We start from the raw sequence: 18,931 nt of genomic DNA, 5'->3' as shown, positions 1-18,931 counted from the left end.
GGGCTGCATGGTGGAGCAGTGGTTGGCGCTCTTGCCTCACAGCAAGAAGGCCCCTGGTTTGAGTTCCAGCTGGGGGACCTGAAATAGAACACAAGTGGGGGACCTTTCTGTGTGGAGATTGCATGTTTTCCCCATGTATGTGTGGGTTTTTTCCATGGACTCTGGCTTCCTCCCACCATCCAAAACATGCTTCATAGGTCAATTGGCAACTCTAAATTGTCCATAGGTGTGAGTGTGAATGGGTGTGTGATTGAGACCCTGTGACAGACTGACTAACTGTCCGGGGATCATATAAATAACAAAAACACACATTTCTAATCAGTCAATCTGTGAATTTTACATTTGTTTATGGTTTAGATGTGTAAAGGTGACTTGTGGGGAACATTTTAGCGTGTTTATCTAGATTAAAAAGATGCCATATTTGGAATCCATTTACTATTTACCTTACTTTTTTTCCTTTTTAAGCCATTTTGTAACACGTAGAAAATTTGTTTACAAACCGACCCCTGGCTAGCTTGAAGTTTAACAGCTGTTACAATGCATTTTGTAAATCTATTTCATTTACCTTCTTTCAAAATAAAACCAGACAAAAACAAAAAAGCCTCAAAAACATAATGTTCTGCTTTTATACCTCTGGTTGATCAGTCTTGTGTGTCTAATTGCTTTTGCCAGATGTGTGTTCACATTCTTGAGAGTTGCAGACTCTTTAAAACAGCTGTCAAACGTTTCAGTTTTTGTGAAATGTAACAAGGGACAAAGGACCCAAGGAATTTGTCCTACTTTACAGTACACTACCCACAGTGGGCTCCTTTGGGGGTCATTGACTTAACTCTTTCGAAAGAGATCTCAGCAATATTTCAGAGTTTTGCAAACATGACTAAACATCAGAGCCAAAGACGGTTTTAATAGTTTAACCTTCGACGGAATGTTCACATTTGGGTTATGAAACATTCACAAGCATAATCGAGTCACTCCTTCTGAGTGACAGCCAGAGTGTTAATATGAGACAAATGAGCAATGCAATAGCTAATTGACCACTCATTCATGTCCTGAACATAATATTCTGAGTGTGGGGTGGGAGGTGCGAGTTGGGGTTGTCAAATAGCAACTCAACAGTGGAAGTCAATGTGCTTATTGATTCAGTGTATTTTCCCTTTCCTTTGGTTAAATAAAGTGTTTTCTTGCAGATAGAACCAGTATGATTTGGAATCCGGTTTCTCTCTTGAAAGCAGCTGATGTTTCAAAGTAATCTTGTAAGAGCGGCGTGGTTAAAAGCCATATCTGATGCACAGATTACTCTCTCGCCCATCCGCTTTTTCGCAGAGATAAGCTGGGAAAAATCCTTGGACTAAGCATCTATCGTGTGTTTGAACATAAGTTCTGGTGACTATTAATGACTGTGAGACTTAGAGTAGGACTCATGTTTTTGCCACAGTCAACAGTGCTGTTTACTGTGCTTTAACATGTGTCTCTTTGATGCTTATTTAAGTGCAGAGCTTTTTATCTTCAAATGGAGATGCTGAAGGGATGTAAATTGTCACTAAGTATGGAATTGCATCACACGTACAAGCCTTTATTAATCACAACCAAGCTTTCACTTATGTAATGAAGCATGCAACAAGTCTTTTTCATGCAAACACTGGGAAGATTTTTGTGAAGTATCTTTTATTTATTTATTATGCTTTTGACATCAGTTTGTCACAAAAACTCTTGCTTGCTTGTACTGTTTAAAAGATGTGTTGTGACTTTTACAAGCTACCATACACACAAAAACGCTTCTTTGCGCTGCTAAATAGGCTGCCAGAAACCAGACAAAGCTCAAGCTTCAAATTTTCATGAGTTTTTGCAAAGACCTCATTTACCAACTGAAAACGTTGCTTCCATATTTACTTGCTCCAAAAGCAAAGTGAATTTGGAGAACCATGCCACCCTGATAAGTCTGACTGCAGCACAGAATGCAATGGGAAATTCAGAGCCAGAGACAGTGCATGATGGCCCATTTAAAAATCTGCTCGGATTTTGCTCCGCCAAAATCTGCTGTCATCTTCCTGGTGCACCCACTGGTGCCCCCTCTTTCTGCAATCAATTACATCATTGCAGGCAACAGACACTGCAGACCGTAAGTGCCCACAGCTGGGAATCGATCTTCTCATCAAAACAGCGCTGCTTCTCGATTTCTACAGTAGATGCCTCGAATTGGACATTCATGCTGCGTTTCCGTGACTGAGCTCCAAGTTCATGATGCTACAAAATAAATGCATTCAGGAAAACACACTTTTGTTGTTGCACTGACACAAGTTGTTTAATCAAACCTGGACTTTGACAAACACACAGCAGCACAATTGCATGGCACCAACGGATTTGAAATAAATCCTCCATCTGCCCTCTTGTAATTCTACTGAGCCACAAAATAAAACATTATTTGTTTTCCTAAAAAAAGTGTTGCAATCGACAGTAACAGCTTGTCTATCTGGCAGCGATCTGATCCATTTACTGTTTTTATCTCACTCAGAAAGCAAAGAAAGTGCTGCTTTTTGTCCACGCTTGTGGTGAAAATACATTTTTATGTAAACAGACTTTACTCATACAACCTTTGGCAAATTTTCAGACAAAACTCTGAACTTTGTTGATTTGTAAAAACACTAATTTTGGTGTTCTGGTATGACTAGAATACTAATAACATGCGCCTCATATTGTCTCCAATCATCCACTTCAACCTGTCTGAATGACGACAAACCACTTAAGATGGAAGAATGTATTTTAACAGATGGCAGCGTTCTCAAATATATGACTTCATCCATCTTCAAAGAGGAAAAGCAGGCAGCAGGAGCTCACAAGAGCAGAGAACTATGTCAAATTTTTGCCATCGAAAATATTTATCTCTGAGCCAGGCAGTCTGCCACTGTTTTGTGTGCTGGGAATAAATTGTCTCAGAATTGTTATTTTTAAAGTGTGAAAAGTGACTGTATAAAGCAGTTATATAGTTTTAGACATTTATTATCTTTTGACTTTTAATGTGTTTAACCTTTGTGCTATCTTAGATGACCCCACCCTTACATTGACGTGTTATCCCTACCATAACAAAGGTGGATAAAGGTGGAAAGATTTCATGTAATCCATGGACACCAGTGAAGATCACAAATCATTGAAGAAAAAAGGTTCAGCGCACTGTCTAGTGGGTCTAAATGACCCAACTCCCAATGTTAAAGTGCCTAGGATAGCACAAGGGTTGCTGAGTGAGGAATTTTGAAAAAGACAAACCAGGGGATATTATTTAAACTAAATGGTCTGGAATCACTAACTATTGCAAAAAGAAAGGAGAGAAAATAGCATGTCTTTATCAATCAACAGCTTTATGAGTTGCATGTGATGGTTGCAATCTCGCAAGAAATTGCACCAGAAATAGTTTTTCTTTTAAGCCCTATCACTAAATGGATGTGCTGATGGAACACAGAGGGAATACAGTTTTGTGAACATATTGTATAATGTCTGCAGAACTGGGTAAACTTATAGATGAAGCAGGATGCACAATATTTTTGAGCTATGTTGTCTGAGAACAACCACAAGGGGTTATAACAAGGACAAATGTAGTCTCACGGAGTTGGGAGGCAACAACACGCCGATCCATGCAAGCTGAGAATCACACTGTGTTAGCCCTTATTTATGGATTTCTTTTATTTTGTTCTACATTTTAAAATGTGCAAAACATTAAAAAAAGCTAGGTTCTTAGTGAAATATTCAGCTTTAAACCAAGACTATGAGATGCTTTTTTCCCCTAAATAAACTAAATGTTTAAACCTATGTCTCTTCATTCTTACGGGGCAACTTGAATAACAGACTCTAAATGTGATGTGCTTTGTTGGTAGCTCATGTGGCTATGCTTGACAGGAAGCCAATTGTCAGATGAGACTGCAGTGCCTGCAAGGCAGGTCAGCAGGATGCTGGACTCAAAACTCACTGCCTCAAAATGGCCTGCAGCAAACATTGACCAACTCATATATTGTGAATCAATAGCACAGACAAAGATGAGGTACTGGCGAACTGGGTTAGGACTAGATCATAAGCACTCAGTGGCTCAGGCGGTTGAGCAGGTCGGCCAATGATCGAAGGGTCGGCGTTTTGATCCCTGCTCCCCCCGGTCAACTATCGTTGTGTCCTTGGGCAAGACACTTCACCCTCCCCGCCTCCAGTGTGGTTCCACTGGTGTGTGAATTCGTATGAATGCCCCGGTGATGGTCAAAGGGACCATAGGCGCATACTGGCAGCCACGCCTCTGTCAGTCTGCCCCAGGGCAGCTGTGGCTACATCAGTAGTTACCATCACCAAGTGTGAATGAGGAGAGAATGAATAATAAACATGTTGTAAGGGTTTTGAGCGTCTGGAAAAGCGCAGATGAATCCAATACAATACTATTTTTCTTATAAATATAGTGTTTTTAATGTTTATTTGGAAAGTGGGAATTAGTTGAGCCCTGGTTTAGACATCTAATCAACCTAATTGTCAAGAAACAGAAAAACGACAGGTGAAATGTAGTATCAATAATTAACCCCATGCTTAAAGCAAAGCAAAAGAAAATATTTGATAAATGTATCTTTAACTGATTCATTTGTTATTGTTATTTTTTATTTCAGCTACTCCAAATTCTACATGATGTTTAATCAAAAAACAGCTCTTTCCGTTTTTGTGTAAGGCAACCAGCATTACACTCAAGTATAGTCATCTTTACCCGACTCATTTTCAATGTACCTAGTAAAGAATAAAGATAATGAAATCCCTTATAAGACTATTCTTGGCATAATTAACAGCCTTTTAGTGGCATTTCTTCTGCCCTATTTTGGCAAAATATCCTTTTCAGATTTCTAAATTGGTTGAGGTTACATTAGATGTTGAGCAGGTCTGGTAATTGTCAAGAAAAGAGTGAACACATTTTATACCATTTACAATCATATGGACATATGAGTTATTTCATAATAATATGTGTGATGTTTTAAGTGAAACATTTGACTCAAAAGTTACATTGAGCCACACTCTTTTATTTGCCCTACTTTTAATTTGTTATATAGTTCGTTTGTGTTGTGTTTTTTTCCCTTTGAAACTCATAAATCTGGAATTCTTCTCCCCTCATCCCCGTTGATGCGCATGTCTGCGCACATTTAGCGCAAACTAACGCCACTGAGCTACAAACTTTGACCTCTTTGCGCCGGAAGCAACGTCGACCAATCGTATCGCTCTTTGTTGGGAGGTGCTGATGCTCACATTTGTCGAAGGCTCATTGAGACAACATGGTAAGTATCGTTGCTTCAAGTGCTAGTTTTTGTTTTCATGTTATATGCTAAATGCATTTTGTGGCTTTAAATTCACTACTTCTTGAAGGTTATTTTAAAGCTTATTTTACTATAGAGGGGCTAGACGTTTCAACAAAACCGCGACGTTAGCTTTTTTGTTAGCATTTAGCCGAGTTAGCGTCATGTCATCGACTATCACCATGAGAAGAAACACTAATAAGGAAAGAATAAACTCCCAATTGTAAAATGAATTTTGTTCTGTCAGTGTGGCAGTAGATAATTTATGCATTTTATGTAAAGGTGGTTTGGTGTAAAGGTCACAATCGCTGCCTCTCTTACTCTTCTTAGCCAGAGCATAGACCTAGCCCGTGTCCTCCTCGTTATAACAATCATTAACTGATGCTTAAGAATTGAAGGAAGGGTAATTAAGAATAGGGACAGACTTTTTATATTTCATGATAATCCATCTATCTACACGAGATACTTTTTTATTGACCAAAATTATGTATTTTTACACTTTTGTACCTATATGTTTATTTGTGAAATTACAGTTAACCTAAACGATAACTATAACTTGCTCACTTTAAAAAAATGTATTATTTATAAACGTTTTAAATGGATTTCCTTAAAATAAATTGTCTGTGGTAGTTTAAGACTATTTTGGGGGAAAAACATCTTGACAATGAATAACTAGATTGTTTTTCCTGCGGATATACATTTAATTGTGCATGTAATTTGAATTGATTAAAGTTGTAGATGTTCTATTTTAACGTGTTAGATAAAGAAAAACAATACAGGCCAAGTTCCAAAAAGTTAGAACTAGAAGTACTGTTCAACTAAAGTTTAAATGTTTACAAATGGTTAAAATGTTATATTTGTCAGTAAAAATCAGCTTCAGGTGTCACAGCTCAACAGGAGTATGACTAGCATTTGAGTTCAATGCATTGTTACATAGTTGAAAAGTATTAACAGTCTGTGAAAAGCAACTTGAAAGCTAAAAAAAAAAAAACTTTAAAGTTGGAATTCTGCCTCTGTCTCAAAAATTGTGGGGAAGGGTAGTTAAAGCAACTGCTCTATACAAATCTAAACATATATTATTTTGATCAAAATTATTTTCGTTGAAGCTTTTATGTCCACTTAGAGTAGAAAGATATGGTAAATGGATCATTTCTATTGCAAAAAGTATGCTAAAGTGAATCATTTCCCTCCACTAACTATAATAGAAAAAAAACATCTTATTTGTAAAGTAACGAAAATACTAAAAGTAGATTAAAAAAAACTTGCCTAAAATAGAGCAAAATTTTCCCACTCATGCTGTAAATGTTTTGCTTTTTAACAAAATCCCACTAAAGTATGTTGTAGATACGAATGGATAAAACTGGTACACAGACGTAGTTGTTTGAATAAAACAATATTTTGTTTGTTATAACACCATCAAGCCGAAGAATTCTTACTTTCTTTTCTATCTTTTCTTAATTGGATTATTCTATATAAATACAATTCAAGTGGTAAATAGATCCAATGTCTTCAACTGTAAGTGATTTTAAACACAGATTGTTTAAATATATAATCACAATAAAGCAAATGAAATCAAACTTTATTTATAGAGCACTTTTTAATACTTTATTATTGCAAAGGTCTTCACACACAAAAAATCAAAGAGCCAATGCTGTTTTCATAAAAATAACATCAAACTAATAAAAACACAATGCTCTTAACTCCCTGATCCCATCACCTCCACATTAGAAAACATTAAAATGAGCATATATTTGAGAGTAGGAATAAAACCAAAGTGAGTATCTCTAAAGTAATTTAAATTAAAACTCTTGTTTTAACACGAATCCCCCCCCCTCCCCAAAGTCACATATTTATTAAGTGACATGTTTTTACTTTAGCCATCCATTAAGAACTGTTTCACTTTCCAGTGTTTTTTTTTCATTCCTGAATCTTTGGATTTTATTTACAGCCCCTTGTTTAACCATTTACCTGCTCAGTTTAGACTTTCTGGTTTAACTTGATGCCTTGTATTAAAAAAAAAAACACTTGAAAAAAGTGTTAAAAACAGCTGCAGAACTAACGGCTGAAAATATAAATGACTTCTGTAGATAAAACCTGATTTTTTATTATTACCTCTGACAACGTCTGGACCACCCCACCTAAAACTCCAACTTCTGTCATGAACGATGTCGTTGGTTTTGCTCCTTATTTTTCATGGGTATATTAGGGTGAAACTTAAAACCGCGCAAAAAAATTTCTGGCAGATCGTCTTAAAAACTCACAGTGGCTTGTTGCAACAGATTTTTTCTCATCTTTTTAATTTCTATCTCAGAATTGAAATGCTTGGAGGAACACAGAGTACAGTTTAGTTACTTCATTTGTTGTCCCCCTGAAAAATCCATTGTATGACGTCAAATATTGCCTGTCTAGCCAGTCAGAGAACCTATTACATTTAAATTACTAATTTTAATTAGTTTAGCTTGGCTTTTAAAACTCCAGCTTCAAATGAAAGTCTAAACTGGTTTCAATTAGGATTTAGAACATTGAAGTGCACAGTAAATGTAAAATCCTAGCAATGAGATTTGTTTATTTAACACCATAATCACTTTCAATTTTTAAAATCCTATAAAATGCTGTTTTTGTAGGAATTCTGTCATGACTAGTTTAAACAAAATATATTTTTTAATATATCAGTAAATGTATCATCAAAATATTGGGATTGCTATTTTTTTATACTGATTGACTTTAAAATACTTATGCATGTTTTTATGAAAGGAATGATATTTGTCCTCATGTAATTACAATGCTAACTTTAAGTTAGTTTGTTTCTATACTGCTTTGCTTTAAATATTTTCTTTGGCAGGTCAATAAACTTGAGGATTTAGATTTATTGGTTTTTCCTAAATAATTGACTCTTAAGGGACTTTCCAAAAGTACAAGTTATGAGTTCTGACTGTGTTTTGTTTCTTTTTCTTAACAGTCTTCAACAGAAGCTAACAATGGTCCGAGCCAAGCACCAGCTTATCCGGCTGTACCACCCTCAACAATACCTCCTCCATATGTGAGTGATGGATAATTTTCAAAAATATGTTTTTGTCTTTTTTATTTCTCTGTTGTATTTGGAGTAAATAAGAATTATGTTTGTCTTTTTTTCTCTTTCGCTTCACCAGATGGGACCGCCAGGAATACCACCTCATTTTGCTCCGATGGGAATGCCCCCTATGGGTCAGCGACCTAGCATGACTCCTATGCCTCCTGGTATAATGCCCCCTGGCATAATGCCTCCTATGGCAGCCCCACCATTGGGACAGGTATGATTGTATGACATTTGTACCGCCCATGCAGCTTCTTCTGCAATGTGTTGCAAGAAGTTGGATGCCGTTATTTATTCATGTTATTCAGCTTATGGTTGCATTAATGCTGTGACTAAAGTTACATTTGAGAGCATAGCTTTGTAAAACTAAGATGCTAACAGAAATATAGTTAATGACGATAATAAATATCAAAAGATACAAATAGATTAATTAAATGAAAGCAAAGATTAAATCGACCTTGCCAGAAAAATTTCAAATGAACCATAAAAATCTGTATGTGAAGATGAATGCGATCTGATTGTTTTGGGTTTTTTTTTTTTCAATAAAAACATGGTATTGTGATTGAAACACTTCAGATCACTTTTCAGAATTGAATTAATGTTTTTTTTTTCCCCACAGCCGTCACAAATGTATTTGGGTTTTAAAAGATTTTTAGAAAGAAGTTTATGCCAAGTGACATACCTACAGATCTGAAAGGAGCTGTTTGTTCACAGAGCATAAGCTGTGGTTGGATTTATTTAGACAAGCTTGCTATACTTGGCTTCAAAGTTTCTTTTCTCCTCATTGAAAATCAAGCCTTTTACACGGTCATGCTTTCTCATTCAGAGTGTTATTGCTTAGGCCTGCACTTGCTAGTATGGAAATGCAAAATTAATATTTCATGATGCTCCTTTTATTAGATGCCAGGCATGTTGCCACCTATGTTACCAGGGATGATGATGGCTCCTCGCATCCCAGCTGCGACTGTACAGCCAACGGGACCGGTAATTTTCACAATCTTTTTTCCTCTTTTTATTAAACATACTGTAAAAAAACATGGCTATTTTTCAAATTCAAGAATATCTTCTTAAATAAATTCCAAAAAAATGGTTATATTCCATAACGTTGAAATGTGTAGTTGAAGTTAAAACTGCATGAAAGTCTCGAGTTGTTTTCAGTTGTAGAGTAAGAAGGTGTTTTATCGGTTTTATGTAATGGGTCAAATGGATTTTGGAACTTGAGGACATTTTTGAAAAGCATGAATTTGTTTTTGCTTTCCTAGAGCGTTAACACTAGTCTAAAAACCTTTTTTGTTTCATTTCTATCACTTGTACTTAATGTTTCTTATTTTTAAATGGTGACTAATTCTGTGATTTTTATTTTTCAGCCTGGTGTTGATACAACAGGTACAATCCTTAATGATATCTTTATGATTAATTTACTTCACTGCTGTTATGTGCATTTCAAGCCTATGCTCTCTTTTTGTGTTGATTTTGACAGTTGCTGCACCGGGAACAACTGTAAGTGGATTCAGCGTCTACTTTCATACAATTGACTAACTTCCTGTTTATATTTCATCTTGTTTCTGAATTTATTTTTGTTGCTTTGTTCTAGCAGAACACCACAAATGGAGCTTCACAGGAAGAGCAACCAAAGAAGGTTGGTTCACATTTCAAAACAAAAGTCTTTACCTTGGCTCTAACAAAAATGTTGCATTAACACGGAAAGGGACGCTTTAACGTTGTTGTGTTTTCTGCTTTAGAAGTCTGTTTGGACAGAACATAAATCCCTGGATGGGAAAACGTATTATTACAACACCGAGACCAAACAGTCCACATGGGAGAAACCTGACGATCTCAAATCTCCTGCAGAGGTACAAAAACGCTCATGTCACGATGCTCGAGGGAACTGGGCAGCTTAGCTTACTGCTCATAGTACTGTCCCAAGTTAATATAGTCAGAATCTGTTTATAAAATGCTATTAATGTGCATAAGATAATTTCTTTTCTTTTAAAAAGAGGTTTTATACCAGAATCAAACTTCACTGAATTTTATCCTCTGTAGCAACTTTTGTCTAAATGCCACTGGAAGGAGTACAAGTCCGACACAGGAAAGCCATATTACTACAATTCTCAAACGAAGGAATCCAGATGGACCAAACCCAAAGAGCTGGAGGACCTCGAAGGTAAACAGTTGTCGTTTCCTCAGCCTTTTGTGTGAGAATAAAGCAAATCCAAACCATGGATGTTTAGTGAATGACACTTTTCATAAGCTGCATTTTGACTCGCTACACGATCAAATGCAGGAACACATTGATTCCTTAAGTGAGATCATGTCGGTGTTCGTCTCTTATGAGAGCCGAACCCTCACAGTAAACCCATTTTCTCTCTTCCAGCTATGATCAAAGCAGAGGAGAACGGGTAAGTTTCTCAATTTTCCCTGGGTTACTTTCTACACCTTTTTTTTTACTTCCGATATGTTTCAAAAGTCATCATCCCAAATGTGTCATTTTCTTGGTAATCATAAAAGCATCTGTGGTAGTAAAAGAGCTTTTTATATATATATATATTTATATTTCAGAACAGCAGAGACGGCGGCTGTGACCCCAGGAACTGCTGCTACCCCCACAGTGCAGGCAGACAACACTGCTACGTTGGCTGCAGTGACGGAGGTGGAAACAACAACCGCTGTAGCTACGGCAGCAGCGGCTGCTGCAGCAGCAGTCGTCTCAGAGGAGCTACCGTCCCAGGTGTCCGTGCATCCAGCAGCTGAGGTTAAGACCACAGATGCACCTGTGGTTTCCACCGAGAGTTCAGCTGTGACAGAGAACACAGCAAGGTAAAACATTACAGGCCCTAATATTTGAAAGAAAAAGTTCCATTTCTATGTTTTTCAGCCCTGAACTGTTAAAAGTCTTTAGGATTGTATCCGAACAAATGATTTCTGTGCACCACAGGTACATCAAAATGAGTAAAGGAAGTTATTCATTTTTATTGTAAAACTTTTTCCTATTATTGACAGATGCGACAGATTGCTAAGCTTTTAAAATGATGGTTAGTTTTGAAGCAGTTAAGTGCAGAAATGTTAACTGAGCTAGACTGGAAGTTATTACAAGTGATGATAAATAAATAAGTCATTGACATTCACATTAAAGGCAGTTTTATTTATGTTGATCCCAATTTGCATTAGCAAGCAGCAGTTTGACAAAGAAAGATGCCTTTCCATTACTTCAAATAGTATTTTGGGGTGGTAAAGTTGAGCCTTTAGTGTCTGTTGTTTTTTTTTTTTTTTTTACAAACTCTTACTTACCGTTATGTGTTTTTAAAAAATTAAATCTTTTAACTTATTTGTATTTTGTATTTTGCTGCATCCGTTTCAGATCTCCAGTCAAATCATAACTGGTCATATTTTAAATTGTGAACTAACCTTTTAGCAAAGCATAATCCAAATAGTGAAAAGTGATTTCTAAATGCATCAGGATCATGTGTATTTTACCGTAAGGTGTTACTAAAAACTGCTGTAGAAATACTCCATACAGAGGGAGGTGTAAAGTTCAGAGAGGTCAGTGCAACATCATCCAAAACACATTTGCAATCAAACAGCCACTAAGTGCTTTTCCATTTCCAAGCGTTTCACACACTGCTGCAACAAAACAAGCCATAAACTATTTATTTACCGGAACAATATTTTTAGACAAGAAAATCAAGATAATGTTACATAGATCTTAAAGTAGGTCAGTGGGTGGCAGGAAATTTTCGTACTGTGGTTCATCAGAGACTCGCAGCTAACATCTTTCTTGGCTCTCAGTGTTAAGGTCACAAAAGAAGAGCCGCCGGAAATCCAGAAGAAGACCTACAAATGGAACACCAAGGAAGAGGCCAAGCAGGCTTTTAAAGAGCTGCTGAAGGAAAAGGTGAGTTATAAAAGCAGGAATTTTGATGTTTAACCCATGGTGTTCACACTGAACGAGCAGGGAGGGGCTTCTTCTTTTTGTACTGTTTACTACCACATGGACACCCCCCACAGTTGGAAGAGGCTAAGTGCAAAATGTCGAAGCGGTGCGATTTGGGTAAAAAAAAGAACGGTTAGCTAGTTTCCTTGCAATAGCGAGTATGGATTACCGTTATGTCAGGAGAGTAGTCTTGGTTTATCTTTAGCTGAAAAACAAATCCAGACGTTGTCAGGCTCGTCGCCATGTCTGCGCTAACCAGATCATCCAAATCCATACGTCACTACCAAATCATAGTCCCTGATTGGTCAAAATTCGATGGCCAAGCGTTTTGTTTGTAGAGCCTAAAAATGGTTGTAAAACGTGCGTAGCTATACGTGAACTCGAGAGTTTTGAACGTAGAAGCCTGAAATGCCAAATTACACGGGCTACGGACACAACGGGTTTGTGCCGCGCGCTCTTGAATGTGCAGCTAGCCTATGGTGTTCACAAGGGGTGGGGGGGGTGGGGGGGGGCTTCTTTTTTAACTGTTTACTAGCACATGTCCGCCACCTACAGTTGGAAGAGGCTTGGTGCGCCCGTCCACGAGCCACAATTCCTAATTTCTCCTCCATGATCAGCTTTCAAACAGCTTCCGGGAATTTAAAGGGACGCCAATCCATACGTCACTACCTAATCCAGGTCCCTGATTGGTTAAAGTTCAAACTGGGTTAACTTAATGGCCTTGCATTTTGTACATAGAGCCCAAAGACATAGAAACTTGCGTAGCTACTCATAAACACAAGAGTTTTGAACGCGGACGCCCAAAACGCTTTTGTACCCGTGTTTATGTAAACATTTGATTGGAAGTGGGCGCTTGACTGTGTGTGTCAACGTAGCTTAGGAGACTGGCTTGGACAGAAAGATGAGCTTTGTTGATCATTTTTAAAGGATTCTCTGTTTAAACAATTTAAATATTCAAAATTATTTATATTTTTTTTAAGTATTTCATACTTTATGTGTGTAAACCACAGATTTAGCCTTATCATTTTGTATCTGAAATAGAACTTTGTTTAAACTGAGAGACTTTTTGTGTAAAGTGCTGCTTATCTCGGTTTTCTGTCTGTATTTATAGTTGCTTCCTCTTTGCTTCGGATCTTGATCTAATCCGTCTGCTGCTCTTTAGCCTCTGGGAGGTCTGCTAAGCTTCACCTCCTGTTGCTGCGAACGTGTTGTGTGTTCAGTTTGCAAGCAGCTGAGCACCGCCCACCTTTAACGCTACTATATTTAGTTGCTTTTTAATTTAGTGCACAAGGCTCTCCACTGAGATTGCTTGCCATTTCCTTCAAGATCCTAATGGCTCCGTCTTTATGATTAGCTTTATTGGATCACAGGCACGGGGATGGCTGGGATTAGGACACTGAGAGAAATCGGCATGCCTCAGTGAGTTAGAATAACTGTGACAACTGACAAGACAGAGGCACATAGTGGAATCAGTTCATAATGGATGAAGGACTTACTCCCTGGGAAAGTGGCTGAAAGGGCACTTATATAAGTCCTTGGTGGCACTTCTTGAATCATTGCCACTTCACACCTCTTAACCTGGCATCTATTAGTAATTAAGGAAATGTATTGACTGTGAGCAGCAGAGATCGTTGTCTCTTCCCTTTGTTTTTTGGGTTTACACTCCCCCCCCTTCCCAAATAATTTCCGTTTTTGTACTTGACTCCGTCACGGTGTGATTTCCTCTGTTTTAGGGCGTTTCATCAAACTCCTCTTGGGAACAGGCCATGAAACTGATTATCAATGATCCTCGCTACAGGTAACGGTATCCCCGCGGGTTTAATTTATCCCACTATTCTGGGTCAGAGCTGCATCATCTCTGACCTCCAATTCTCCTTTGTGTTTTTTTTATCCAAACAAACAGTGCACTTCCTAAACTGAGCGAAAAGAAGCAAGCTTTCAACGCCTACAAAGTTCAAACTGAAAAGGAAGAAAAGGAGGAGGCTCGGATTAAATACAAGGAGTCCAAAGAGACCTTTCAGAGATTCCTGGAAAACCATGAAAAGATGACGTCCACCACCAGATACAAGTAAGTGCTAGTCAATCTGCAGTAAGTGTTTCTGCGGGGCAGGCTGGTGATGCTGTGAATTGTCGATGTGATTATGCAGACGGAATCGGGGAAAGGTCATCTGTGGCTTTTGCACACTGTCAGACGGACACAAACCTGTTGGGTTCCTCTTAGCCTACTGTAGGATGTGTCACCCTAAGCTGCTATTTTAAAATCTTTTTCACAAAAATTGAACCTTATTTGGTCATTTTGCTTCACTGAAAATAATTTTAATTGACAGTTTTAAAAAAATAAAACTTTTAACTCCCTGTCTTAGAAAAAAGGCCATCTATACGTGACAAAAAAATCTTTTTTTTCCCTGTTAATTTTGCTAATATAATATCTTGAGCTAAAGCCTTAATTTATTTTTATTTTCCGCCTAGCAATATTAGGAAAAAGTCCTGTAACGGGACAGAAATGTTCCGCATGTGTCACCGGCGTGCAGATCTGCATCTAGCATCCATTTCATCCCCTCTTTGATTCAGCATGCGGGTGAAAGTCACCAGAACTGTTGGACTGTTGACCTTGACAACAAGCCAGTTCCAGAGTTGTGTTGGCACCAGCCTGCAGTCTGACATGACACACAACAGGCGGTTGGAAAAGGACTTTTTCTCCAACGTCTGCATCCAACTTTAATGACGCTAGAAGATGAAACATTCCTTCAACTGTTATGATGTCTTTTACATTTTGAACCGTTCATGTTATCATTTCATGGGGTTGGATTTAGTTCTGCTTGAGCGGATGCTTCAGCTAGCATAAACCAAAAAAACCGTGGCATGAAAGGGAAGTGTGGCCTGTGAAATGCTGCCCTCAAGTGGGTTATATATTGTGTGGATCTTTCAGGAAAGCAGAGCAGATGTTTGGAGAGCTTGAAGTGTGGAGCTGCGTTCCTGAGAGAGACAGACTTGAGATCTATGAAGATGTGCTCTTCTTCCTGGCTAAAAAGGAGAAAGTAAGGCTTTGTTTCAGTCAAGAAAAAGTCCTTTTGAAGTTTGTCATCTCTACAGTGGCACAGAGTGAAATGAGTGGTTAATGTTTTATCCAGGAACAAGCCAAGCAGCTGAGGAAGAGAAACTGGGAAGCTCTGAAGAACATTCTAGACAACATGGCAAATGTTACGTACCGCACCACGTGGTCTGAGGCGCAGCAGTACCTGCTCGATAATCCTACTTTTGCAGAGGATGAAGAGCTGCAGAGTATGAAAACTAAAACTCACATTTTGTTGTTTGTACAGTTGAATAAAAAGATGTGGAAGTGAGAAGACTTTTGTGAAACGGCCACAGATCCTCCGCTGATTGTGCTGTTGTGTGCCTGCAGATATGGATAAAGAGGATGCCCTCATTTGTTTCGAGGAGCACATACGGGCCCTGGAGAAGGAGGAAGAGGAGGAGAAACAAAAGACCCTTCTTAGAGAAAGAAGACGACAACGGAAGAACAGAGAGTCCTTTCAGGTGAAGGAGGAACAAGGAACAACGGAGCGTTTCATATGCAAAGGGATTTGTTTGAATCTCATTTTTGTGCAAAAACCTTTTCAGAAATTTCTGGATGAGCTCCATGACCACGGTCAGCTTCACTCCATGTCCTCCTGGATGGAGATGTACCCTGCCCTCAGCTCAGACATGCGCTTCGCCAACATGCTGGGACAGCCTGGTATGACAGCAGGACGCGGCACATGTGGCTGCACGTCTGAAGTGAACTCGGTGCTCTGGAGCACGTGGACGCCGCATGTGCAGTCTGCCACTTGAGCTGAGAAACACTGACAACATCCTAAAGGGCCTTTTTTTAGAAATTATGTTTAACATGAACATTGAGCTCACTCTAAGTGAGAAATATTTCATGTTTTAGCCTCTAATCTTAACTGAATTGTTCTTTTTATTATTATTTAAGGCAGTTCTGTTTCTTCTTGATATTTCAACTTTTATACATTTGTGTTTTTCTGCAGGTTCCACTCCTTTGGACCTCTTCAAATTCTACGTAGAAGACTTAAAAGCTCGTTACCATGACGAAAAAAGAATAATTAAAGATATCCTCAAGGTTAGGATTGTGGTTCAGCTTATCATTAGAACAGTTTATGGTGATTGTTTTCAGAGAGCTTTCTAGAATTACCTCTCTGCATATCCGTCCTTCCTCAGGACAAAAGCTTCATGGTTGAAGTGAACACCAGCTTTGATGATTTCGGATCAATCATCAGCTCAGATAAGAGAGCCGCTACACTGGATGCAGGGAATATCAAGCTGGCCTTTAACAGTGTATGACTCCTCCCCTCAATCAGCTTTAAATGTGTTGCTGATGTTTTGTCAAAATGATCTGTTAACGGACAAAATAGCTGACCTAAAGAGACTTTGTTTAAAAATCGAAAGCAGTTTTTTCTTATTTTGTTTTCCTCCGTCCCTCTGCAGCTGCTGGAGAAGGCTGAAGCCAGAGAGCGGGAGCGGGAGAAGGAGGAGGCCCGCAAGATGAAAAGAAAAGAGGCCGCTTTCAAGACCATGCTAAAGCAAGCCACTCCGCCCCTGGAACCAGAGGCATTGTGGGAGGGAGTACGTATTCTCCACACACAGCAGTCCTATTTATATCCTTGTCCCTCCTTTTCAGTTTGGATCTAACTAAATGTTTTGTGATGAGTGACATTTAACTCTTTCAGGTCAGGGAGCGGTTTGTGAAAGAGGCGGCCTTTGAGGACATCACGCTGGAGTCTGAGAGAAAACGAATTTTTAAAGACTTCATGCACGTCTTGGAGGTAAGGCTGGCGGGACGGGGGGGGTGGTGTTATTTAGAAAAGTGATGTAGAAAAGTCAATGCTTTTTCACAGCATGAATGTCAGCATCACCACTCCAAGACAAAGAAGCACTCAAAGAAGTCCAAGAAGCACCACAGGAAAAGATCTCGCTCCAGATCGGTTAGCGATTCTCTTCTCAGCACTTAAATACAAAGTTCTGCAGCTTCAATTCTGTAAAGTCTGGTGACGTATTTACACATTAACAGGGCTCTGAGTCTGAGGAAGAGGAGTACCACAAGAAGAAGAAGAGGTCTCAGTCCAAATCTCCATCAGAACGATCAACTAGTGGAGAGTCCGGTGAGTGTTTTTGTTGTTGGATTGATTCCTCGCTGCAGGACAGAAATGCAGCTGTGTTTGACTCCTGGATATTTTCTACCAGAGAGGAGCTATAAAAAATCCAAGAAGCACAAGAAGAAGGGCAAGAAGAGGCGCCACAAGTCTGTAAGTGTCCCGGAGCTTTCGCCACACACACGGCATCTTCAGAAGCATGCCATAATATCCATTGAGTTCATTATAACTGTGATAAACAGGCCTCGCCAGATTCTGACAGCGAGAAGAAGACGAGAGAACGTGAAGGGAAGCGGGAAAAAGATGCAGAGAAGGATAAAGAGGACAAATCCAGAGGGAAATCCCGCCCAGACTCCAAGCAGAAATCTCCTAAAAGGAAAGCGGCTAAGGAAGAGGTTTGTTCAGGCGTTACGATGGAACACGTTTGTGTCATCGCGCCCTGAAATGTCAAATAGCACCATTGTGGTTTGTCTAAGCAGGGCGGCTGGGATACATCAGGCAGTGAGCTGAGTGAAGGAGAGCTGGAGAAAAGAAGAAGAACCTTACTGGAGCAGCTGGATGCACCTTAGCCTGCAGCGACTGCATCATGCTGGACTGAAGAAGCCCTTCGGTTTATGGGAATCTCCCTCACTGTTCTTATGAGCATTTTCAGACTAATTGATAGCAAGAAACTGAATTGGAAATTTTTCACTTGTTAGCATTGAGCATTTTACTTTAGCGGTTGTAGTTGTACATGTTTTCTGTTAACTTTTTTTTTATTAAGGCATATCTTAATGTCAAGTTGTCATTTTGACCAATTTGTGACTTCAGTGCAAATATAATCAAAAGAAATGCCAATTTTGGTGCATTTAATAAAATGTTCAACCTGAAATCTACGGGCAGCAAATGTATTTTTTCCCACTTTTATCTTGACATATTGTTTTCTTTCAACAAAAAATAACTGGAGTGTTTAGGTTTTAAATTTCAACATATGTCTCAAAAAAATAAGAGGATCATTGTAGGAGCCTAAAACAGTCTTTAACTTTGACGAAATAAAACAAACGGGGCTTTCTCAATTGGAATTAAGTCTTAAAAGTAGTATTGTCAAATCTGCAATACCAACTTCGTTCCTTTAATGGATTTGTCTTTTAAAAACAAAAAAACAAGTGACAGTATATTATAATTAAGATTTTTAACTTCTTTTAAATATTTTTTACATAAGTTTTTGCATCCCTACCCATAAAGACAGTCGTCGAATAATTCTTTTTTTCAGGTCAACTGGATGTTAAAGGTTAATCTAAAAAGATGTTTTGATTCTTCCAACTTTTTTTTTTAATCCTGCTGCTGGTAATACAAAAATGTACACATTTTATTCAATAAATATGCGATAAACCAAATGAATATGAAATGATTGCAACAAATCTAACATTCTCACCCATTACATGTGTGCAAAAATACAGAACTTGCATGATGAAAGGATTGTCAATAAAACAGT

The 18,931-nt window shown here is 38.5% G+C and overlaps 1 protein-coding gene across 2 annotated transcripts; it reads left to right on the top strand.

Moving 5' to 3' along the window:
* The first annotated feature begins 5,154 nt into the window (after positions 1–5,154).
* Positions 5,155–18,328, top strand: prpf40a (PRP40 pre-mRNA processing factor 40 homolog A). Of its 2 annotated transcripts, none has more exons than XM_011489711.4 (27): positions 5,155–5,285; positions 8,263–8,343; positions 8,453–8,593; positions 9,277–9,360; positions 9,744–9,762; positions 9,857–9,876; positions 9,974–10,015; positions 10,119–10,229; positions 10,420–10,540; positions 10,751–10,775; positions 10,936–11,193; positions 12,163–12,268; positions 14,041–14,105; positions 14,211–14,375; positions 15,237–15,345; positions 15,439–15,589; positions 15,711–15,844; positions 15,929–16,043; positions 16,336–16,427; positions 16,526–16,642; positions 16,793–16,930; positions 17,035–17,130; positions 17,203–17,289; positions 17,376–17,466; positions 17,549–17,610; positions 17,700–17,852; positions 17,937–18,328. In XM_011489711.4, the coding sequence occupies exons 1-27, from the start codon at positions 5,283–5,285 to the stop codon at positions 18,024–18,026; spliced, it is 2,676 nt and encodes an 891-aa protein (XP_011488013.1). In that variant the 5' UTR covers positions 5,155–5,282; the 3' UTR covers positions 18,027–18,328. The 2 variants fall into 2 exon arrangements, with proteins under 2 accessions (XP_011488013.1, XP_011488012.1); XM_011489710.4 differs by having other exon boundaries at positions 9,971–10,015.
* The last annotated feature ends 603 nt before the right edge of the window (positions 18,329–18,931 follow it).

The sequence above is a fragment of the Oryzias latipes genome, chromosome 21, assembly GCF_053564925.1.
Source record: "Oryzias latipes strain Hd-rR chromosome 21, Olatipes_Hd-rR_3.1".
NCBI lineage: Eukaryota > Metazoa > Chordata > Actinopteri > Beloniformes > Adrianichthyidae > Oryzias > Oryzias latipes.
This window is presented reverse-complemented; position numbering and strand designations above follow the sequence as displayed.